We start from the raw sequence: 25,453 nt of genomic DNA, 5'->3' as shown, positions 1-25,453 counted from the left end.
TCCTTTTAAAAAGTATAAATGTTTACTGTAGGTTTCGCTGTCGCAGATAGCGAGTCAGAGCTTTGTTAGATTACTGGTGTAGAGCTAAACAAAGTCGGTGAAGCAGCACTGTTAAGCATCTTGAGAGAGCTAAAATAAAACACACTATTTAATCAAATCACCAGGCTTGTTCACTCCCTTGTCTCGACAAATGTGAACCTCCCAGATTTCAAAAGGAGGAGGCCTTCGAAGAGTGAGAATAAGTTTGAGGTTGTGACGCCGCTCCTGTGTCGTGGCATGCGAGGCATTTGCCCGCCGCGGTGATGAGTGAGTCTGAGGGAGTTCGTGTGTTGTTTGCAGATGGTATGGGAGAACGGCTGCGTGGTCATTGTCATGCTGACACCTCTCGTCGAGAGCGGGGTGAAGCAGTGCTACCATTACTGGCCTGATGAGGGATCCAACCTGTACCACATCTACGAGGTAAAATGTCTCAGCGGGAGCAGAACTGACCTGTGTAGGGGGTGAGCTGCAACTTTCTTTGGCATTGGTTTGGTTTTTAAGGTAAAAACATAAATATTTTGCTCTCTCTCCTCTTTAAAGGGGGTTATGGCATTTTTTGGGGAATCTGATTGGCTTTCATTGATTGGATTGATCTAATTCTCCATTAATATGATGATATGTCAATTGTAGTCTAGTTTCTAAAGCTCAAATTTTAAGAATTTTTTTTTTTTTTTTTGGATTTAGTAAGCATAAATGCCATGGCAAATAAACACTGACGGCCAGTGTTTGGTTTAAGGGGATTTCATGACTAAACCTATTATTGTACATGTTGTATACATATTTGTTAATCGTGCATTTGCATGTACCTGGTGTAGGTGAACCTGGTGTCCGAACACATCTGGTGTGACGATTTCCTGGTTCGTAGCTTCTACCTGAAGAACATGCAGACCAACGAGACACGGACCGTCACTCAGTTCCATTTTCTGACCTGGCTCAACCAGAATGTCCCGGAGACCAGCCGGACGCTCCTTGACTTCCGCAGGTAGGGAGCCTCTTCAGAAACTTTAAACGTAACTAAGACTTCTTGCTCTTCAGGCAGTAGCTTTTTGAAATCGGTGCGTCGTTTCAGAGGGGAGGATTTCTTTTTTCCCCTTACCAGTTTGGTTGGTCCTGGGACCCCGTGCTGTGGTCCCTTTTGACTGCTACTGTAACTTCGCTGTCGGCATGAGGAGGAACCAACCAGCCGCTTGACCGGCACCCAACCTGTAAGAGCTGCTGCTGCAGCGACAAGGATGTGATGAGCCAATTACATTCTTGGAATGCACACATAAAGCTCAAAGTACCACCACCGGCTACCTAATCGTGTCCTCTACATTGTGGGCAAGTGTGCATGACACAGAGTTGATTTCAAGTAATAACGGCTTTTTTTTTTTTTTTAAAGCTTCTTACTTAGAGAATTTCTCTGAACTCTTTTATTTCTCTTTTTATTTGAAGACCATGAAGTACTTAAGCCTGCTTTTCATGTAGGTAACGAAAGCCCCGAGGTTTTAGACGACCTTAAAGAGACTTTTCAAAGTGCATTTTTTTAAAGAGGTCTTTAGAGAAAAACGCACTTTGATAATCAAATTTCCATAGCAGAATAGAAGAACACCACTTTGTATGATGTCTTCAAGAAAAGTCACCGCAATCGATTTTTCAAAAGGGCTGGTTATACGTAACTTTCTTCTTGCTTTGGGTGAAAAAGTCCTGTAAAAAGACACGAGAGACGCCAAGATTTGTGTGATTGTAGCTGAGAATCAGCATTTTCTCGTCAGAAATGCTGATGGCACCCACATATCCAAAATGAGGGAATGTTTAGCGGCTTTTCACTGTTCAATACCACTAAGATGTGTCATTTTCCATATTCTAAAAGCAAACGTTGCTATCTTACGCAAACAAGAAGTCCCGTTGATATCTGCATCTGTATCTGTATCTTATCTGAGGGTTCTGGAAAAAGTAGGAAATAGCAAACTGAAATGGCAGAGCAAAAGGCAGGGAGGTGGCTGACAGAAATGTGGGCTACAGCCTTACAAAGCAAGTCCTGAAATGCCTGACAGTCATCTAAGTATTCAAGGGTGGAATTCTCTTCAGCTCTTTATGCCTCTCCTAAGGTATGGTAATTAAAAAACAGAAAAGAGCGCATGGTAGAATGTATGAGTGATGGCTACGGCCGCACTTCTTTTGGACATTTTTGTTTTTAATCGAAAGAAAAAAAGGGAAATGGTGGACATTAAATAGAAGGTCTTGGACTTGTTTGTTCCTCCCTGAACCACAAAGGCTTTGGGTAGCTTATGTGGCTCGCCTGACAGCATAATAACTTCAAACCTCTCACTTCTCCAGGAGTTTTGACTCATGGCCCTGAGGTGCAGGCAGAAAAATATCTGTATATCCTCAAACATCCTGGGCATTTTCCAGTCGATAACAGTGTAATTGAGGACGCATTGAGAGAACTCTGCCGGAGTGATCCTTTATCTCTGGTGCCTTTATAGCTGCTCCCCTTCGACCTCTTTTAAACTGATATACTGTATTGCCTATTAGGTAGGAGCCGCCCCGGCCCCTTTTCTGATTCATTGTGGATTTTCTCGAGCGATAGACCCCAGCTCGGTTTTATATATAGGTCCGGTGTCGCTGTGTTGCTGGCGCACATCAATTAGGTGATATCAAGAGTGAGGGTTTGTGGTCACAGCTATTATAAAAGGGTCTGGTGGGCGTCACCGCCCACCATCAGTTAGGAAATATTGCCTTTACTCACAGGGCACTGGGGTCAGAACACAATGAAGAAAGCGCAGGGGGAGATATTTTTCACTTTTATTACCAAGGATGTGGTACTTTCGCAACAAATACCCTGCCCCCTTCTATTTTTTTTTCTTTTTTTGGCGTTTCCTTTTTTTCCACCTCGATGGTTTCAGGATGGCAGCTGAAATATCTCTCCCTCTTTTGTGCTCGTGCCGGCACTCGCCTCACTTACAACTGACTGAGCCGACGCATTGCTTACAACTCCTCTCTGTCCTTTCCCCCCCTTTTACCAGCTAACTAGCGGTTGCCAGTGTCATTTTTGTGATGTTGCAGCTAGTAATATAAGCCCAGTTGCATAGTCACAAAAGTGATCATTGGAGACTGTGATTCTGCAACCAATGGGCCTCATGGACCCCCCCTCCCCACCCTTTTACTCCGCTTTTATTCCCCTCTCGCCTCCCCTTCTTTCTCCCTCCTTTATCTCTCTCCTCTTTCTCTCTCCTTGCTGTGCCTGGTGACCTGAGATGACCTCTCGCCTTTTTGCTTGCTCACGGTTTGCTTCACCGCCTCGGATCTCCTCCCACCTCCTCCCCACTCTCTCTCGCCATGCCTCCCTTCCTCTCTTGGTTCGCTTTTGTCTTTTTCTCTCCCACCCTCGATCCGTCGCTTCCTCTTTCTTATACCCGTGTACCCTGTTTCTCCTTCTGTCTCACTTGATGATTTCCGACTTGCGGTCTGAGAATACATCCACACTGAGAAAAGCCACCTTCTTCTCCACGATTTGGCCCTTTGTCCATGCTAAGCCGTTGACCGCCGTTTCTGGCACCCAGCTATCAAGTCTGTCTCCAGACTGGATAAATGTGACACAGCGGTCTTATGTGCGCACAAGGTGAACAGAGCTCAGACGCAGGTGGGAGATGTGTGGTAGTAAAGTTAAGAAAGCAACTGTCTGTCCCCTCTAACCTTCTCCGCAATAGTTATTTTAAATGTCAGCGTAGCCAGTTACACAATGCAGTTGTTGTCCGTGAGCCGTATTCGTAAAAAATGGTGATTTGGACTGTGTCTCGGTGCAGGTAAGAAGCGCAACACACACCGGTGCCCTTTGACAGGACACACACACACACGCAGCTGCTGTGGAGTTAGAATAGGTAAAAAAGACCCATAGTGGCTGCCATCCCTTCACTGCCTCTCCTGTCTGTGCGACGGGTTCGGTGTGTGTGCTGCGGGTGTCGAGTTCGACAGGGCTCTCGCGTGCCAATGCGCAGGTTGCATGAAGGGGGTCTGTCTTTGACCAGGGGAACCCTGAAACTGATCCCATGTATTAAGTTCGGTGAAACGGTCCCCGGATATTGGCTGGGATGCACAGTTTTGTGGATTTCAAACTGAAAGTGAATGAAGACGAGGAGATTTACCTGTTGTCCTACTGACTATATATTTCAGTGTGGATGGGGACTTTATGAGAACAACCAGAAAAAACACTTATTGTTTTCACACATAAAAAGCGTTTTCAAGATGATCCGACTTAGCATGGACATGTACCGAGTCTCTCTCCTCTATCCTCTCTCCGTCGGTTTCTTTCCCTCTCGGTCCTACCCCCTCTTATTCTAACTGTTTCCATGGTAACATCACTTTTGGTTGTCTGCAGTGAGCTCTGACTTTTCAATTTCGGCTAGGGTGGAGGAGGGAGAATGTGTGGGGTTTTTGGGTGGAAATACTCGCTTTCTTCGGTCTTTGCGATGCTGCCGGTCGTGTGTGTTGACTGTTCGGCCCGGGCACCCCATTCAAAACCCGACAATCCTGCTGACATTGGCAGCAGGTTTGTGCCGATTTTGGCCAGTGGTTGAAAATTATATCAGAATTTGTCAGATGGAGAGCACGAGCTTGTTGAAGAATTAGGAAAATCATGGTCCTTCTTGTTGAGTGCAAACCTCTGCCACAGCTGCATAATCCTCCATATTTGTTATTTTCATAAAAGAAAAAGTTTAAATTTGCTTGATCTGCATCTGGATCTGATCTAGAGTTGAATCAAAATGCACATGGTCAAAGACAAGAATGAGACAGCTGTGATATTTTTAACTCAGGTAAGTGCACTAGCTCTTGGAAAGAAAAGCAAAAATGATCAAAACTTCTCTAAGAAATCTATCACAAAAAAAACAAAGAAATCCTGTAGCAAATACCAAAAACTCAGTCATTTCTACTTTAAGTCTGTCCTACCTTTCCACCAAATCCCACTGAAATATGCCAAGTGTGTTTTAAGTGTCTCGCAAACTAACAAACAAAAAAAGAGGGCTGAAATCGTAAGCACCTTGGCAGAGGTAAAACATTTATCTCCTGGGTTTAGGTAAAATTAATTCTGGGTAATATCAACAGGTTTTGAAATGTTGAAAAGCTGTTTACGATGAGGAGTCTGGCAGGTTTCAGGAACCCGAAGGTGAAAATTCCCTATGAACATAAAAGACCCAGGAAACTTAAGTTGAAGGAAGGAAAAGTGAAGCTTCAACACTGCAGGTCTGAGGTTTCTTTCCTTGACTGAGTGATGCATTATGGATCACACACACCATGTCTTTACATAATATGTTCCCGCTGAATATTGTTATTTAGAGTTATCACCATGAAATAGAATCAGAGATGATCTCCAGCTGGGATCAAACTCACGGCTCACTGCTTCTTGCTCAGATAGAAGCTGCATGTTTGTATAGATCCATTGGCTGCTATGCATTTTGATGAAGGTGTGACGTTTTCATCACAATTTTTAATTAATTTATTTTTTTAGAAGGCCGTCGTTTCCAACACACAGTTTGAGTTTTACTCGTGCATGTACGGAAGCAGCACGAAATATCCCTCTGTCATGGAATGTTATGATACTGCAACATGATGATTTTCATTCTCTGAATAAAAGTTGCCGTGAAGTTTGTGTTCTTTATTTCAGTGTAATGTTGGAAGCTCATTGTTTCCACCAGTGAAGTAAATGTGGAGCTCTTAAAGGATAATTCCAGGGTTTTTAAACCCCATTTTGATTAATAAGGACAGAAATGTTGGGAATCGGTCCGATATTGAGCAAGAACGCTAGAACCCGGCAACCTGCAACGTAAGCCGAAGGGGCATTGGTCCGGGTCAGTGTACGTCCAGGTACTTTGTGCTTTTTTTTCTTGCCACTGACAGGTTCCGATTATTTTTGTAAGTGCCTGACAACATTATGGAAAAAATCCCTACCTATGTGTGTAGAAGTGACATTTTGATAAACAATTCTGAGCCTCTGGGAAGTCTGCTGGACTGTTTTTGCAGCTCCAAACAGGAAGTGGATGTCTTTCCTCCAGATCAAATGGCGCTAAATTTTCCAGTATGTTTGTTTCAAGGTAACAGTTCTTTTATACAGAAGTATGTCAGTGGTTAATAAGGATACATGATGTACCTTTAACTTATTGTATGTTGTGTGGAAAGCGGCAGAACTGTGAGATCCAAATCTGGTCGAAGCCGAAAACAAACTGTTCATTTTCAGAGTGTATCCACCTTGTTCGCTCGTTCAGTCTTCTCAGAGCACCAGATAAATGGGGTTCACCACTTCCAGGACACAACAGTTTTAAGTTAGGCCATCCCTCAGCAGACATTCAGAGAGATTTTTTCTTTCTCTTTTTATAAAGGCCTCCTTTATTTTTCGTACTTAATATTGTTATACCTCTTGATCACTTGCCACTGCATCAGAAGTAGTATGAAACTTCATTTTTTGTTTGACTGGAAAAAATTCAACTACTGCTCGCCGTGGTTGAGTCATTCAGTCTCAGTTTGCAGCATCAATTTCGTTGTCGGGGACGATGAGTCCTGAAGCTCTCGAGTCTCGAATCAGGCTCATTGATTAAACTGCCTAGTGCACGTTGCACAATGGTAAACTGGTTTTATGTGAGATAAAACAAACTGCAAAGCATGTTTTTACAGACACATATTGTCTTGAACTCACTGAAGTAATTGTAAACTTACAATTACTTATAAAATGGAACACTATGGACATCGTAAGTGGGCAAGACTCAAGGGCAGGATACTCATGTTCAGTATCATGTTCAGTATCATGACAACGAGCTTAGAAAGTATTTATGTGACGATCTCAAGGTTGTGCAACTATACCTCAGTTACAGAGAATTCTGGCCCAAGGAATAGTTCTGTCTTTTTTTTCCTGATAAACATTTGAATTAAAGGTACTATGCATGTTTTTCTTTTTAGCGATCATCCCTAAAAGCCCGGATGCAACATGTACTGTCTGTGTGTGTGTGTTGCTGTACCTGTGATTTTAACACTGATTTCTTTCTTTCTGTTCTGTTTTTTTATAGGAAAGTTAACAAGTGCTACCGGGGACGCTCGTGTCCTATCATAGTCCACTGCAGGCAAGTATAATAATAACTCATTTCTATTTTATGTTATTTTTTATCTATTTTTATGTCTGTTGTGACTGAGATCTGTTCCATAGTACTTGTGATTTTTTTTTAATGTAGTTAATGAGCAAACAAGCAGATAAACAGACCTTTTACTGATACTGATCAAATGTTCGCTCAGAAGATTTGAAGCTGAGCTCAGCCGGTTCTGGTTCCTGTCCTCCAATCCGCGCTCCCGTTTCCCTTCACACCAGCTCTCTTGTCCCTTGTCAGCATGTGGAGGACGACAAACATTTTAAATGAGAAATTAGCCAAAAAGTTGTGATCTAATTTGACAAACTGTGGACGGCAACTTTTAATTGGAGGCACTTCAAAGTTTGCAGTGTGTCGGTCGGAGCCAGCGGGTGAGAGGGAGAGAGGGGTAAAGAGAAGTAGGCAGTGCTGCAGCTGTTGTATTTGCATATATACGTACGTGTGTGTGTGTGTGTGTGTGTGTGTGTGTTTTTAATCACATCTGCATAGCCCCACCACCTGAGGAAATAACTCAGACCAGTGAGACATAATTAAATCGGTATTTAACAGAAAAATCTGCCACAGTTTTTTTGCAGAAGCATCCTGCAATGATTGGATTAGAGGGGGAAAAAATTACTTCCATAACATATTGCCGTTATGTCTGTCTGCTCACTCCTCCACTAAGTGATCTATTATTTAATATGGTGTAATGGTTCTTCCAGGATGATGGAACTGTACATTTCTCAGCTAAATTGCCAGTCTGCACCAGAGAATGAAACCTGTCTTTATGAAGCACCAGCCGCAGCAGCCGGAACATCCTGAAGTTCCCTGGTTACTTGTAGGACTTTACAAGAAGATGTCAGTGTTTAGATACATAGTCAAACCTCCAGCTGATGGTTTGTTATCTGGTTGAGAGGTTGCTTGAATAGAACCATCGCACACACACACACACGCTTAATGTATATGAAAGTTGCAGTAATTGCAACAAGTCCTCCAACCTGAACAACCATATGCCTCGTCTGTCCCTACCCTCTGTTGCAACACTTAGGAGCTTCTCCTGAAATTGCGCCCCTAAGGCGGCAGGTCCAGCGGACCTCCGTTGTCATGGTCACAGTAATTAACACGTAGTTTGGGTTAAAATAACTACTTCCTTAAGGAAAGAGGACGCTCGTCGTCGTGGTTACAATAATAAGCGTGCCGTCAGGGTTGGGGATTGGTCGTGGCAAAAAAGAAACGATCACCACGACCACTGGTTTCAGACAGGAAGTGAACAGCGGTCCTCTGCGGTATCCCATCACAGTGGGTCCAGATTTAGCTGTAGGTTTAGTCCTTCTCTCCGCTTTGAAAAATTCAAGTGCTGGTATGGTCACTACTATCTTCACACAGAGAGAATTACAAGTCAAAAGTAAATGACTACTTTAGCTTCAGGGTGTTATTTCATTCCGTAGGTCTCTTTACCCATTATCTGGCGAGATGGTTGTATCAGATCTCTAATTAAAGTAAAGATAAACTGTTTAGTATATAAGTTTTTTAAATCCTCCGAACTGCCCTGCGCACCCATACAGGCGATTTAGATTATTCTGGCTGATAGTCCGGGGAAAAACAACACATCTGCCCGTCTGCTGTATTTCTAAGTTGGCATTGTCAGGAATTTCTGAAAGCTACAATATGTCAAATGTATTTAAAAGAACTGCAGAAGTATCCAAACTTGTGGCAAAATGACCACAAAGCTGCTATCGGTGGTAGACATAAAAAAAAAACCCAATATTAACTTAAGTTTATTAAAGCGGAGCTATACACTGTTTGTTTGTATCATGGTTTACTTTTAATAAATTGCTACAAATATACGACACAATTGGAAAAAGTACATTTAGGCTTAATTGTTATGTATCTAGTGTGACTACAAACCTTGCAAAGGGCGTAAACATCTTAAATGCCATGGGAATAATAATGCGTGAAGCCTGAGGCTCTGAGGGTTTTCCCGGTCTTCCCCCATGCCACGAAGGCAGCTCTTGCCGAGGTGTAAGTCGCCCGGCTCCAACAGAAGAGGTCGGGAGATGTGACTCGGGGAGAGGGCTCATCGGCCACGTGAAGGGGAGCCACCTTGGTGGGTGGACCCGTCTGTGTGTATAGGGCCTTGGAATTGATTTAGAAGAAAAGAAGCAAAACATAATTTCTCCGTCGGCTATTTTTTGGGTAATAAACAGCGAGCGGCACCATGTTTGATTGGCTTTTGCAGGTTTTCCAATGATCAGCAAGGTTTGAAAATGGATTGTGGCTGTAGTTAGATTGCCTGTTAAGCCCATTGCAGCTGCTCTTTGCCATACGTAGCGGCTTTTCTTACCTCAGTAATTCACGACAGGCACCGGGCCACGAGCAGAGAACTATATATTCTAACTTGTAACCTCTGATTTGGACCAATCCAAGCTCATTCCTAAGCCCAACCAGCCAGTCACGTCTAAGGATATAGTAGTGAAAGGATCGAGAGACCCTCGTGTTCGTCCTGTCGAACGCTCAGGCCAGTCTGTCAAAGCCAAGTGTGCACAGCCATTTATCACCCTATTGTACAGAGCAAGCAGAGTGAAGCAATCAGGGTGAGAAGCGAGCGAACAGAAGAGTGCGGAGGCAGAAATTCAATAATGACACAGCATTCAGAGAGCGTCTCTGTCTCTGTCTCTTTTTGGCATTTCTTTTTTTCGTCAAATTTTTTGTCCGACTCTGTTTTTTTTTGTTTCTATCTTCTCTGTCTCCTTCGATCTCGTCTTTTTCTCCTCCCTCCCTCTCTCTGCCCCTCTTACTGTGTCTCTCATTTTAAATAGAGTGAGAGAAGGCAGCAGACATCTTGACATGTTTACTCACAGCCTTCAGGCTTCTGCTGTCTCACACAAACACACACACACACACATGTACACACACACACACACACACATCACATATCTTTGATCGTCTTGAAATGATCCTGACAAGGTGCAGCAATACGACAGATCTCATCGCACCATAATAACCTTTCTGAAAGACACACACACGTACGGTGGTGGTGGTGGGGCTGGGAGTGGGGTTGCAGCTCAATTACTGCCAACGGGTGTGTTGAATTATACAGCTCTGTGTGTGTGTGTGTGTGTGTGTGTGTGTGTGTGCGTGTGTGTGTGCGTGCTTGCAGAAAATAACCAAGGCCCCAGTGAAAATGAAAGTATAGAGGCATGCTAGAACACATACACACAGGGCACAGTCGGGTCTGTTGGATGACACACTAGCCCATTAAATAGACTGGTAGGGGTGAAGACATCAATTTTCAACACTTGAAATAAATCTAGGATACAGAGTTTTCCCTCCACATAGATTTTTTTTTAGCATAGAAGAACGTGCATTGACGTCCGTGTCTAAAAAAAAAAAAAAGAAAAAGAAAAACACATTTTAGCCTTGCTGTTGATGTTAAACGTGTTAAACAGGTTCCTATTTGGATGTTCTTCAATTCCTGATTTAAAAAAAAAAAAATCAGATTCAGCTTTTCTGTTCCAGGGTTAAACACCTTTGAAGTTGTTTATCCCCTTGAAATAGCATTAGAAGACTCATAAACCTCAACATATTAAATCTCGCTGCTCACCTGCTTTAAACTGGAGTCAGATTACGTCTGTCTTCGCTCCAGAAAGAGAAAACCTTCATTCATCCTTGTCTGGATAAAAAACACAGAGCCTCCGGACTGACCGTGTAAAAGCGAGCCTGATGGGGGATCGTGGCAAGACAACAAAAACCTGCAGATACGCACCTGCTGACGGTGAAACGGCAGCGGAGCGGGTTCACGGTCTCACAGTGGGTGACGCTGTCACAGGGACGAGGGCCGGAGGGAATGAGCGATAAGGATCATTTGGGTGTTCTGTCACTTCTGTAACACAATCCGTGACCAGCAGGAACTACAACAATGTCAACGGCTCGTACGGGTTTTGACCTCATTATAAATGCCTGACGGATATAATACCGTTGTCATGAGACATCACGAAACGCACATTTACCTGCACGCACAAGGACAGTCTGTTTGGCTATTGGCGTCTTTATTTTGAGAATTCCAGCTCAGCTCGTTAACATTTTTTCTTTCATGATTGCAAAGTGAAAAAATATAATGAAAAGAGAGAAACGGGAGAATTATGAAAGCCGTGCTGTGTAAAATTATAATCAAACACATTAACTAATGACAAGTAATAATATAAGTACTTCATCAGATATCTGAAATTATATGACATTATCAAATGAACTGTTTCATTTAATTAATGCCTCTCTACCCCCCCCCGTCTGTTTGTCTCTCGCCCACCCGTGCAGTGACGGTGCGGGAAGAACTGGGACCTACATCCTGATCGACATGGTCCTCAACAAGATGGCTAAAGGTGGGTGTTGCCTTTTTTTCTTTCCCCCCTCCCCTCTGCCCTTCATTGTTACCTATGTGGAGGGGTGTTACCGTGGCAACATGCCCCCTCCCCCCATGCTCAACAGGGTGTAAAATATAAAGTTGGATGATTGCGTTAAAAATAATGATATTTAATTAGATAATTAAAGTGATGAGTAGGTACGAGTGACATTTTCCATTAGCACAAAACAACTCAATCACTGTCAGTGTCTGCGACTGAGCCAGAGAAAACAAGATTTTCCTTAATTAGTGCAAATTAATATCTGTTTCATTATCTCAGTGGATGCTATGCCAATTTGGCAGCATACTGCGGGGATGTTTCTATCCTGACATGCGAAGAAAACAAATTTAAACTTTTATAAATTCCGAAGAGAGACGGAAAGTGGCTTCAGTAGTGTAACGAGGGAAAGAAAGATTACGGAAGGAAGGAAAAAGGGGTGGAACGATCAGTGGAAAAGAGGAACTAAACAAGTTTCGTCTAGGGGTGTGCTCCCACTTTCAAAGTCTGCGGTCAGATTTGAATCGAACACAGTTGATCGTGAACACTTTATTTTGAAGTGTCATCAGGACCCAGAGCCAGAGCATTTTAAGCACATTGCGAGTGCATGATAATTACTATAATTAAAGTATGATATAATAAACAGTGTAGTAATTATGTAGGGGACTGAATATTTCATGGGGCTTTGGCTGTTCATGACATGGCGTTAAATTAAGTTTGATTATATTCAATTACATAGCAATATGAGAGTATTTACATGTTCTTTTTGGAGGCACCAGTGACTTTTACTTCTTCGGTTTATATGATTACATCTGCTTTAAGCTCGAGCTTGTGCTTACACTTATAAGTAGGTCTTCATTAGTGCTACTGCGTATACATTCAAATTCTTGACATCTCACCACCTTAGGGAAAACCTGTCCAGCCACAGCACAGAGGACTGTGTCTTCAAATTAAAAGCCCCTCATACCATGTGGGGTTCCACGCACATTACAGGACTATTATTTATTTCTATTTTTTTAAATTGACAACTGCCATTTTCTCCTCCTTGCATGACAGTTGTTTTTTTTAAATAATGTAAAGGGTGACTTTCATTACTAAAGAATTACTGCGTAGTGAGGTAACTACTTACATTTCTTTAAGCTCATAAGCAGTGTGGAAAAAGGCTACAGGCCTCAGTATAATGATGAGATGAAAATGACATTGTATTTAGTGTTTATTAATAAATAGAGTAAAATGTAAAATGTTTTTTAAAATGTTTTATTTTTGATGAAGATTTGACCACAGTTGGTTCCCTTGTTATTTCTAAGTCCTTATAAATTCAAGATAGAAGCTGACGTCCAAACACAGCAGTTTAAGACTTTACATGTGTGTATGTGTGTGTCTGCATATCTTTTGGTTCCTTTGTAAGTGTGTGTGTGTGTGTGTGTGTCTGTGTGTTCCAGTATGTGTGTGAGGTGTCCCTCAGTGGTGGCGCTGCTGTAGCAGAACGAGCTCCTGGGTCTTTAATTCCAGATCAAAGGGTCAGTCAGGCATCGGGGGCCTTTTCCCAGGCTGTCACACTGTGAACAGGGGCCCCGGGGGCCCCTCCTCGGCACCAGGCGGCCGGAGAGGAAAGGGCGGGGCGTGGAGGGAGTTTAATCTCAAATTTACTCTGAAAAAGAAAAGTTCTCAACAATTTTTTTTTTTTTTTTTTTCCTGGAGCTTCTAATTCTGATTCAGCCAGTTCCAAAATAAAGCATCCTTTTGGAAACTGTAGTTGTCTGACAACAGAAACACAACAGAAAGACAGTATAGGTGATGATGCACAAAAGCAGGTGCCATCATCAGATGTAACCAGCGGATGATGGCAGTAATGCAAAAATATTTTGTTTGCCAACCCAAAGACAGGGGATTTTATTTCTTCGTTGATTTGGCATTTCAGTGCAGGCAGACAACTTTTAGAAACAGATTTAGCCACCCCAGTGTGAAGCAGTGATAATAGTGTTAGTAGTGGTAGAGGGTCGAGTTGGGTCTTTGGCTCAACATTCGGAAGAGCTGTGTTTCGAGCTTTGACTGTCCTCTGTATTTTAAGATTATCTAGTTGCCTTTGAAGAGGTTTCATAAACCTGTGGTGTTGTGGAATCTGCTAAACCCCACACAGGAGCATGTAATCCTTCGAGTTAAAACATGAAAATCCCCAAACCTTGAGTTACAAAAATCTCACCCAGCAGTGATGACATAAGGCCTTATGTTTGTCAGGTGTTTGGGATTTGGCTGTTTTCTTTCTCTTTGCTCTGTTAGCTATTTTCTGTTTGCTCTTTCATTTCCTCAGAACTGGGCAATTGACTCACAGTCAGTTTCATGTCCAGGTGTGGCCTGTTCCCGGTCCAAAGAGGTGTTGATGCAAATGCAGGAGGCCGTCATTAGGCTGACAAAACAAAACAAACCTATCAGACGGATGGCAGAAACCTTAGTTGTGGCCAAATTCTTAAAAAAAAGGAAATGCACTGGTGAGCTCAGCGTCACCAAGAGGTCTGGAAGACCGTGCAACCAAAGTAGATGATCACAGAATTCTTTCCTTGGTGAAGAAAAACCCTTCGCAACATCTGGCCAGGTCAAGAACCCTCTGGAGGAAGGCGTATCATTGTCTACAATCAAGAGACGCCTTCATGAATGTAAATACAGAGGGTTCACCACAAGGTGCAAACCACTGGTGACACTCAAGAACAGGGAGGCCAGATCAGTCTTTGCCAGAACACATCTAAAAAAGCCTGCCCAGGTCTGGAACCAGATTCTTTGGACACATGAAACCAAGATGAACTTGTACCAGAATGATGGGAAGGGAAGAGTATGGAGAAGGAAAGGAATGGCTCGTGATCCAAAGCCACCACATCATCTGTTAAACATGGTGGAGGCAGTAGTATGACATAGGCATGTATGGCTGCCATTGGAACTGGGTCACTGGTGTTTACTGATGGTGTGACTGCTGATAGGAGTAGCAGGATGAATTCTGAAGTGTTCAGGGCTAAACTATCTGCTCAGATTCAGCCGAATGCTGTAAAACTGATGGTTCCTCACAGTACTGATGGATAATGACCCTAAACATACTGCGAAAGCAACACAAGAGCTTCTCAAAACAAAGAAATGGGATGTTCTTCAATGGCCAAGTCAGTCACCTGACCTCAACTCAATTGAGCATGATTTTCACTTCCTGAAGACAAAACTGAGGGCTGAAAGACCCACAGACAAGCAGCGACTGAAGGCGGCTGCAGTAAAGAGCTGGCAAAGCATCTCAACGGAAGGATCTCACCATCTTTTAATAAGTTGCAGCAACTGATCTCTTACTATAATCTTGTACCCCAAATTTTTCAATCCTGCCTCAGTTTGTCTGTCTGTTTGAGCTTTAGTTGGCCAAAGCGTAGAGAGATATTTAAGGGACCTTTTTTTTTAAGTTTTGTTTTATGTTATGTGTTTATCTGAAAAATAAATGTCAACCATTTTTTAACTCACGAACTCGCCATCAATACGCGTATTAGCCTCAAAAATCCGGTATGAGTTGGCTACTAACAGCCCACTCGACTTATTTATGCCGATAACACTTCTCTACTTTTAACTAAAATGGGGACTACATAGGACTGCAGTTCCATAAATTTTAGCAGGTCTAAAAAAAAACACTACACTACTCATAATCCGTTTTAAAAGCATCTTTTGTTAGACCCTTCGCAAACGTCCCTGTCTTTTAAACCAAAAATAAGATGTAATATTTGTCTCCAAGGCGTACTTGACAAAGCTCCTCCAGACCTACAAAAGACATTTTACAACATTTTTCATGGCTCAGTAGAAGGCTGAGTGACCTTCAAAAAAAAGAAAAAAGAAAAATGTATTTAATTGCTAGATGAGCCTCAATTTATGTTGTCTTTTTGTAGTTTACATCATGTCGATTTATACCTCAGCAAGTAACTAAGGTTCATAAAATCTCTCCCCCAGGGAAAAAGACTGGTTTTCCCTCCACTACATCACTGCTCTCAGCTCTCCATCCCCCCTTATTTAGGAGGTTTTTGTCTGTCCTGAGAAGCTAGAGGCCCCCAGGTTTTGCAGGCTTCCTCCATCCTGATCAAAGACACTTCCCTCCTCCTCCTCCTCCTCCTCCTCTTCCTCCTCCCTCTTAGACACAAGATCACTCCTGTTTCCCTCACCCTCCCTCCTTCCCTCTTCCTCTTCCCCCCTCGCTCTCTGTGATTCCCACTCTCTTTCTCGCAAGGAATGAATAGTAAATTTGTCAGAGAATTACAGCGGTGTTGCAGGGTTGAGGAGGTATTGCCGCGACTCTCTAGTTTTTTGGGTTTTTTTCCCCTTCTTTTCCAAAAGGCTCCCCCATTTCCCTCCTCCCTCTAATGTTATCCCCCCCTCACAGCACCACCTCCACCACCCTTCTCTTCATCTTAAGGATTGAATGAGACCCATCGAGTGCCGGAGAGCTTTTCAGCATCCCTCTGTTTCTTTTTGCTTTTTTTTCCCCCAGGTCCAGCTGGTGAGCTCGGCCCTCGGCTTTGGCTTCCGTGGGTCTTTCGTGGCCTCCTCAAGGGCCCTGTCTTTCTTTTTTGTATCTTTCTCTCCTCCTCCTCTGATTATGCCCCCCCCCACCCTCATCAGTCCTACTCCTCGACCTCCACCCTGAAGCGAGGGTCTCACAGAGGAGGGAAGCTCAAAATGAGGCTGGGGTTTTTATACCATTCCTCCTTTTTTCATGCCTCTACCATCTCCTTTAAGGTGGAATTTTGCAGGAAGGCAATTTTTTTTTTTTTTAATGCCGTCCATTTTGAGGTTTATCAGAACCTGCACAAAAGCCCTCAGCTTGTTAAGCCCCCCCCCCCAAAAAAAAAGAAAGAAAAAGAAAGAAAAACTGTAGCAGTGAGTAGTGTGTTCCAGCTTTTCTGGCTAGAAGGGAGTCTATTGTGATGTAAAGAGGAAAAAAAAGCTCACAAAACCTGTGAAACAGAAAGAGAAAATGGTGTGAATGAGCAGTTCTCCCACCATTCACTTTCCTCTTCATGCAGGCGATGAAAAGCGGCATTATTATGTGTCACAACAAGAAAAAAGAGAATTCTTGCGCTTTTTGTTTCTTCAGAATTTGGATAGAGGAAGAGGGGGGAGAGAAAAGCGTGTAGAAAGACAACAAATTAAATGTTTTTTCTTTCTCTTATTTAATTTAATTCTTGCTCCTGCCTCTCTTTCTTGTCTCCTTTCTCTCCCGGTTTTCAACGGTTTCTCTATTTATTTTAGATGTCTTCATTCCCCCTCAACATCTATTCTTCACTCTGTGTTTTCAAATTATCTCTCTCCCTCTTTTTCTTTCTGCTCTTTTTTCAGCTAATGGCTGGGTACCTAAAGCTATTAGTTATGCTCTTATGAGATTATAAGGTGACATAAATTCCATTTAAGCCCAAAGGGAGAAAAAAAAAAAGACAAAATTATTGTGCTCGCAAAGAGATATTTGTCTTTGAAAAGAGAAGTGCCGTCCACACTTTAAAATTAACAGAAAAATCAAGTCACGTTACAATATAAAATAAACGTGTGTCGACATAAATATCCTTTCAACACAGCTTTATTTTTTATATACAATAAGTGCATTAAGAACATCAAACCTTGGAATTCGTTTTTTTTTCATCCGTTAATTCATCTGCAGGAATACTTTACCTTACCGTCCATCATCTTCAGAAGCCTCAGTATTTTAGGCCTTTTGAATGCATCTTCCCATTTCCAGTTTTGCGCTCCTTTCACTCTCTTCATGAAGCCCGACCCAGGTGCGATCTTAGGGGACAAATTGATACTTAAAGGGAATTTAGACCCAATAACACCTGATGTTCCTTTTCCACACAAAAACCTTACATAAGAAATTGGATTTGCAATCATTTAAATTTTGGGTCAGAATCATTTATAGTTAAAGAGACTGTAAGAGATGAAAGAGCTGCAGACGTGAGACTTGGTTTAGACTCAGGCTTTAGACTTGGCTGCAGCAAGACTTAAGACTTAAACCTGCAATAACTGATTTTTCTTATTTTTTGGCCACTTGGGGGCAGAAGAAACAAGCAATGAACACAACACCGGCCTATCGCCTTTTGTAGTTCATGTTGTGAACTTATTAAGCAGTTGTTTATTTACACCTCCAGGAGTTACGGCGCAACATTATCATTCAAAAGGGGTGTCAAACATAAGTCCAGTTTCCCTCTCTTCTAGCTCTGCCTTTGGTCTCTGCCAACTCCCGAGGGGAAATATCTGGCTCTACGGCGAGAGCAGTGGGAGTGATCCCAAAAAAACGTAAACGTGCGGGCCGGAAAGCCAAACGATGAGCGTGAACTCGCTACGAAGCTCGGTAACGTCGAGCGGATAACTCTCTGCGAGCTCACCTCTACAAGCATCGCATTGTTTTCACAGTGTCATTTGATATAAAAACGTAAATTAAGGCCACTTTCAAAACGTAGACATTTAGTCTCAGGGTTAAGTAAAAGAAATATGATAATGTCAAGCAGACGTGGTGCTCTCTCTGGATATTTGTTCATCCTCTGAGTAAAAGAACTCGGTCTCAGTTACGTAGACAACAACATTACACGGCTTTGAAAGGAAGATGTTCAAATGCAGTGTCAGCTTTCAGAGAAGTGAAAGACCTGGAGTTTCACTTGCAATTTGCTTATTAAGAATCACGACTTGACTTGGAAAGATCATCATTGAGCTGAAGGTAATTCATAAACTGATCGTACACCTCAGAGACAGATAAGCTTTCATCTGTGTTCATCTCTAAAAGCATTATATTCCAACAGTAATGTATCACAGCGCAACAATCTCGCCAGCGCTTGGCCAGGGGTCATTCAGCCGAGTGCCGGCAGCCTCAGCGTTGTCGGCTGTGGGACTTCGTGCCAGTCTGGCACGCCGACAAGGGGCCACACCAGCACACAAACAGGCATGTCAGATTTTGGCAGGGGCTGATGCAGCTCTGGTTGGGCATCTTTCAGGGGCTCAAGAGCTACAGGACAACTATCAAAGACCGACAAGGGGCTTTAGGATCAGCTCCGTTTCTTTTAGAAGAGGTTACAAACATGCAGGCCTGTGATTTTCCCTCTCAAGTCCTCTCCAAGAGTTTCTTTCCTCTTTCCTCTTTATCTTTTTTTCATCCTAACAACACAACACCACCACCTAGCTGTTTGTAGAGTCTTTGTGTGTGTGTGTGTGTGTGTGTGTGTGTGTGTGTGTGTGTGTGTGTGTGTGTGTGTGTGTGTGTGTGTGTGTGTGTGTGTGTGTGCGTGCGCTTGCATGGGCGAAGAGGATGAATCTAATCGGCATCTGCTTTTCTAGAGGGAGTTGGTATAAAACACCAGGTGGACAGATGTTAGCTGGATTTTCTCGCTAGGTCTTTGGACACCGTCCAACACCATGTTATATGAGTGAGTTTTTGAATGTGTGTGTGTGTTTCTGTACATGACAGGTGCCAAGGAGATTGATATTGCCGCGACTCTGGAGCACCTGCGGGACCAGAGGCCAGGAATGGTTCAGACCAAGGTAAGACACGCTTATTTTAACGATCTAACATTTACATTTTAACATTTCCATTAGTCAGAAAAATAAACTTGGATATATTTGTGGTCATGACCGCACACGTAGCCGTTGAGTGTGTGATCGAGCATTTCTGGAACGAACAGCACTTTTCACTCAGTGCTTCATCGGGCTCATGAAAGGGTAGAAAAGGAGTTAAGGGATTAAAAAAAAAACACAAGATACAAGATTGTAATTAGTGAGCTTTTGAGGTGCTGTTAGGCATGTTGCTGAACTCTGGACAGAGTTCTCTAGCCGTTCGCCGTCTCTTCGAGCGTTCACGCTAAGCGAAACTCAGTGCGTGCACAGGAGGGTTGTACCGACCTTGTCATCCAACTCTCGACAAGAAAGTGAACGAGTGGATTTCCCAAAATGTCAAAATATTCCTTTAAGCTCTGTTTAATTGTAGGTTAGGTGGAGGGAAGCTGCCCCTCATGTTTAAAAGAAACCAACATCGAGTGTTTGTAGGAGATGGGACGCAAACCTCGGCCAGCCCATCCCGATCTCCTCCCCGAACCCAGTGCTGGGAGTAAAGTTGCAGTCAAACCATCACCAGTCTTCTGTGAAAATTCGCCCCGTGTCCCATTCACTTCAGCTGAAATCCAGCAGACTACCACCCTCAGCTTTGTACGTTCAAACGATAGAGACAGTGACGCACCTCTATTCGGAAGTGTTGAAATCATGACTGTAACAGTGTGGCATCACCGCGTCATGAACAATTCCTTATCTAACAGGCTTCGGCACTGTCAGGAGAGTTCGTAAAGAGGGTTAGTTCGAGGGACTGTCTCCGCGAAGTCACACATGCCATCATTCTTGAATCTGACAGTTGGTCGCCGACAGTTGCTGGTTACAAACCTCTGACCTTCACGTCAGAGTACAGTCTCTCTAACGATCAGCCACGCCTCCATTAAAACTGTATTTCATCTTTAAATGCTCGGGTTAGCCGGTAATCTTTGTGTCCTGTCGTGAGATAGGGCTGGATTAGCAGTTTTTCGGGGTTGGGACTCGTTCCTCCGCATCAGGCAGGATCGATCGGTTTTCTGAAAAGTAATTGAGCAGGGATTACAGTCAGGTCTGCCCACATCACGGAGGAGTACGTATAGAATTCAAATGGAAGGCGATAATCTGTGCTAACACCTGCTCCCAGTGGCAGCAGGATCAGAAGTTCTGCAGTGCAGCCCCTGAGGTTTTTTACCAACCCGAATGAAAACCCATTGGTTCGATATGGAAATACATATTGTTTTAATTATTTGACAGTTGAATAATAGAGATCACAAAAGTTAAACACAAATCCTTTTGTTTGTATAACATTCCACAATATAGACCCTTTTGAAAAAAGACAAATGCTGTAAATCGCAAAAACAACCAGAGTCATTGTTCGTCTCACTGCGAGCAGGATGACGCCTGGAAACTTCAATTACCAGCTGATCTCTGAACATAATTAGAAAGAAAAGCCAGGCTCTGTGTAGAACATTGGCCGCATCGATCCGGGCTTTATTAAACCATGTATCCTAAGCAAACGGCTGTCAGGGTGCTCTCTCGGCGTTCCCCACACATTGATTCCCCCTGTGGTCTGGAGTCGCAGCCTCAGCACTGATTCTGATGAAGGGAGTCGTTGTTTGTTCCTCTAATCTTCCGCTTTCTGTAAACGTACATTAAACTAAATGCTAAGCATGTATAGGTCTTCAGAACATGACTAAGCAAGACTTCTAAATATTTCGAAATAAAATGGTTTCCAAGTGGTTACCAAAAAAAGGTTACCACAAGGGCATTTCAATGCAAAATCACAGAAATGATAAATAATGCTGCATGTTTACTGAATTCCATATTGTCAACTCTAAATCAAAGCATAGATTAAATTATTCCTAGAAAAACAGGCAGTGGAGGTTGAGGTCGGTTTTCTCAGCTCTGAGGAGTGTCCGCAGTCTTAATTTCAGGTTCACAGGATTAGGGCAGCCTGTGTGTATCCTGAGAGTCAAAACCGGGGGGAAAAAAAATCCACTCGGGACTCCTGCTGCTTTGGGACGCGCCTGTCCACGTTCGTGCCTTTGCGTACTTACGGTCTGAGGCCCTTTATTTCCAGCGAAGGCAAATCTAAATGACAGAGCATACGATAACATTTTAGACAATAATATATTTCTAAGTTTGTGTAAGTAGTTTGTGTTTGGCCCGTTCCTGTTTCAATATGGCAGTGCCCCCATGCACAAAGCCAGGCCCATAAAGAAATTGCTTTTCCAGTTTGGGTTGCAGTAAGTCGAACCGAAGCCAAGTGGGGAACAGAAGTGGGACTTTGTAGGACTCTGTTAACCAGCCGAAGCTGATATTCCAAGTTGTCGTTTCTGCTGGAACACCAGGTTCATCATCTTGCCAAAGGCCTCCTTGGCAGCTCTCTGCTGTCCAGAGTTTTGCTCCTGTGTGTGTTTCAGAACTTTTCACTTTCTTTGTCTCTTTCTTTCCATTCTTTGTCCCCCTACAGGATCAGTTTGAGTTTGCGTTGACGGCCGTTGCGGAGGAGGTGAACGCCATACTGAAAGCTCTTCCACAGTAGGAAGGAGCTCCTGCTTCTGACAGATGTCCTCCAGTTCTCTTCTGCTCCTCTTCTCCCTCCCCCTGTCCTAACTGGAGGATGCTTCCTTTTGTTTCCTCCTCCATCTATTTCCCATTTTCATCTCCTCCTTTCTCCTTTCATACTTCTCTTCTGTCATTTTGGTCTCATCCTGTCTTGTTTCTCCCCCTGTTGTCCTTCCTTACCCTCTGTCCTCCATTCATCTCTTCGTTCCTGCAGTCGTACTCTCTATTTTAACTAATCATTTTGCATTTTCTGGCTCCTCTTGTCCCTTCTCATCACTGTCTCTTTCGTCTCGTCTCCTCCTCTCCCTCTTGTCCATTCCTTCTTTCCTGTTTCCCTTCTCCTTTCCTCATTTTTTCTCCTCCTTTCTACTCTTGTCTTCTCTCCTTTTACCTCCTCTTTGTTCCACATCTTGCCACCTACTTTTCGTTTCTTCTCATCTCCGTCTCTCCTTCCATCTCAGTAAACATTGTGCCAGGAAACCGTTGAATCAGTCCTGTACATAGATAGACCTTCCTTCTGTTGTAATGATCCATGCAGCCTGTTTTCCAAAGTGACATTTCACTGCGTTTAAAGACATTTTGATAGAGTGATAAAAATGTTTCTCTATGTTCTGTTAAGAGTATATTTATTATAGTTTCTGTTTCTAGATGAGCATTGACCTCATGGGCGTCAGTTGGGTAAAGCGAGGTTCGGCAAATAGCGTCACAATCTACTTGGATGTAAGAGTTTTTTTTCGTCCGAATTTCCGGAATTGGTTTAGTGGGATCAAAAGTAGTTCAATCCCACTTAAATAAATCAGTTTATATCATTTTAAATTTAATGTCTGTTTTCCAAAACGATCTTCAGTATAGGTATTTGCCAAACCCGAGTGTTTAACCGAATTGACGCCGCTGATTGGTCTTTGTTTTGAGTGAGTGTATGATGTTGATCATCATGTCTGTATCACAGAATCGTATTTGTGTCTGATTTCTGGTGCCATGCTTTTTTTCTGATATGTTTTCATGCAGTATGCTAGAGTGTCAGTGAGGTAGGTATGAGACCAAATACGAGTAATTTTATCTCTCCTTGAAGGCTTATTTTTCGTAAAAGTAAGTGGCGAAACATTACAAGACACTGGTGAAAAATAAATGAGACGCTAACACTGGAGATGAGGTTAAATAACTTGGAAATGGCTTTTTCAATGTGTAATTTTTATCTTTATCGTAGAAGCAATATTGTGTTTCTTCAACATGAATCGATATCTCTCGTGGACAACCAATATTGTGGCTTGTCAGTGAAGTAACACTCATGTCTGCCTTACTAAAAAAACAGTAGATGGACTGGTAAGTGTGTCTTGCCACCTGGAGACGAGGCCAGTGTGTAATGCTTCATTTTAAAATGGCCTTATTCCAGCGGATTAACCTGTGGATTAAAGGTTTGCTGTGCTGGTATTTAAAGAAAATCCCTCAGATAAACACTGAAGGACATGAAGTCTCTATTAATCCGGGAGCAGGAAGTTACCCCCTGTGCAAAAGTTTATGACAGTCTTGAAATCACTTCAACAGCAGTAACATTGTGTAGTTTAAACTACGTTCCTATCTTAATATGAACCACTCCGTACTGGAATGAGGCCATTATAAAGTAAAGTGTTCCTGACAGGGAAGGACTATCCCCTTTCTTGATAAAAGGGGAAAGTCTTGCTTCTGGATAGCAGTTCTTCTATGTAGCATTGATGGATGATTTGTACATATACAGTAGCTGAAAGCTGTATGTCACTGAAAACTGATTTGCAGTGACACTTGGCTGGTTTTCCCAAAAGCATCTTGAAACTACCTGGGCTTTTGTTCTGATGTCCATGAAATGAGCCGTTCAGCCCATTCACTGCAAACTACTTATACTTCACTTTGTTGCTAAATCTTTTACCTCTATTTAACATCTTTGAACTCAAAGTGCTTTACCTATATTCCAGGCAGCCGCCGGTTTCCACTCTTTCCTGTATAAAGTAAAATAAAAATCTGTTACCAGACAAATTATTAAATAGTCCAGAGCTGTCTTTTTCAAATCAGTCTTCAACTACAACCAATTTACCACACACAAAAAGAACTGAACTTGCAGTATCCCTGCTTTGTATTTAAATGGAAAAATACACCAGTATGGTGCTTTGAGATGCAATCACGGCTACAGTCTCTTTCCATTGGTGCATTATTGTATTTGGTAGATTTAAGATTCGCACTGAACGATTAAAGGCCTCTATCTGCACGTAAGCAAAAGTCGCATTACTCGCTCAAGTAGCCTGTATATTGGGCGGCCCTGATAACCTGTCGAATCCGAGTATCAGCCCTGAAATCCTTTTGGTTTTGGTTCAGTTGAACAAACTAATCACTCGTCTAAAGATGACTTTGGGAAACCAGCTCGCAGTTTGTGTAAAATCAGCGTAATCTCGCTGCTGACAATTGGCTGACAGCAAACGAGCAGTTTTAAATGTTTAATCCATCAAATCCTTGTTTTTGTTTGTCCAGTCTTATTCGAATCACCAGTAATATGACTTGCATACACTATGCTACTAGTGCATGGCTGTTTATTCAGTAAATGAGTATGCTGTATTTTTCTGTGGCCTCAAGACGATCTTAGCAAAACTCTTCAAGCAAACAAGCAAACGGTTTATCTATTAGCTCTGTTTCAAACTATCTATTGCACGAGAAGCTCCAAGGACCTTAAAAGTGCAAAAGCCAAGGATTACCCTCTCTAAACTGTGCAGATCAAGGTTAAAGAGAGTTGAAAGGTGGTGCAGTATCAATGTGATGTAACACTGCAGCAAGCTGGTGTCATGTTGTTGGAATCGACTCCATTTTTCATCACAAACCCTAAACCGGCTGCAAGAAATGCTCCTTATCACAGCTCGTTTGATGTAGAATGGAGTGTTATCTTTTCTGCCGGTTTCAAGATACTGACATGTTTGTTATAAAAATGTGGGAATAAGGGAAACTGCATTGAGGGAATTGAAATGATCACATTGTACTGGCCATTTTTTGATGCGAGTCCAAACTGAGCCAGTTTTAATGGGCATTTTTTGCAGTGCGGTTGCTCAGTAGGTCAACTTTCCCAGTGCTGTTCTTTCTTACACACGCTCCATCAGGTATCAATAGATGGCTGGTCTGTTGCATTAACACTCTGTACATAAACCAAGACAAGAAATACAATAGAAGATATTTTGTTCTATTGATGTAAACAAATTGTGAATAAAGTCTCATTGTCGATGCAGTATTATAATGCATTCCTGACTTGTGAGTTCTGTCCCTCTTTTTTTCTTTCTTAACACTGTTGTGAATCAAATGTATGCTTAGGTCGTAATTATAGCCACACGGCCGTCTTCCCGTCTTGGAGGGCAGTTAAACAGCTGTTCCATAGAGCACCGAACAACCGGCTACATTTTAAATCAGATACGGCGTCGTTAAGTTAGCCGTGATTCCAAGCGCCGTCCTGCAGTCCGCTGTGTTTTCAGCTCGAAGTTCAACTTATCTCAGATTTTTTTCAGTCGTCCGTTCAGTCGTCCGTTAAGAGTTTTCTGAGAACGCCCGCTGTTCTCCTGGAGCAACACTCTGCCTCTCAGTCACAATTTCACGCTTTAAAACGGTTTGCGGGGATGTGCCACCTAATGCATCAAACGGTGAAACTTCCCCCCGTCTACTGAGGGTGTAACAACAATAGGCTACACAGGTTCCAAGGTTTGATTAAAAACCAGGGTTTCAGGGTCACAGTTTGGTTTCGTCCAACGGGAAAATGGAGAGTACACAGTAGCCATAAATCCT

General features: G+C 42.7%; 1 protein-coding gene across 1 annotated transcript in view; it reads left to right on the top strand.

Annotated features, from left to right (window-relative positions):
• Window positions 1-24,884, top strand: part of LOC120799458 (receptor-type tyrosine-protein phosphatase N2-like) — a 218,019-nt gene extending 193,135 nt beyond the window's left edge. The window contains exons 17-22 of the mRNA XM_040144688.1: window positions 340-459; window positions 855-1,021; window positions 7,077-7,130; window positions 11,445-11,509; window positions 18,987-19,060; window positions 21,570-24,884. Of these exons, the coding sequence (XP_040000622.1) occupies window positions 340-459; window positions 855-1,021; window positions 7,077-7,130; window positions 11,445-11,509; window positions 18,987-19,060; window positions 21,570-21,641 (552 nt within the window). The 3' untranslated portion in view covers window positions 21,642-24,884. The remainder of the gene's footprint in view (window positions 1-339; window positions 460-854; window positions 1,022-7,076; window positions 7,131-11,444; window positions 11,510-18,986; window positions 19,061-21,569) is intronic.
• The last annotated feature ends 569 nt before the right edge of the window (window positions 24,885-25,453 follow it).

The sequence above is a fragment of the Xiphias gladius genome, chromosome 14 (genome assembly GCF_016859285.1).
Source record: "Xiphias gladius isolate SHS-SW01 ecotype Sanya breed wild chromosome 14, ASM1685928v1, whole genome shotgun sequence".
Lineage (NCBI taxonomy): Eukaryota > Metazoa > Chordata > Actinopteri > Istiophoriformes > Xiphiidae > Xiphias > Xiphias gladius.
The sequence above is the reverse complement of the archived record's forward strand: the minus strand, read 5'-3'. Positions and strand labels throughout refer to the sequence as shown.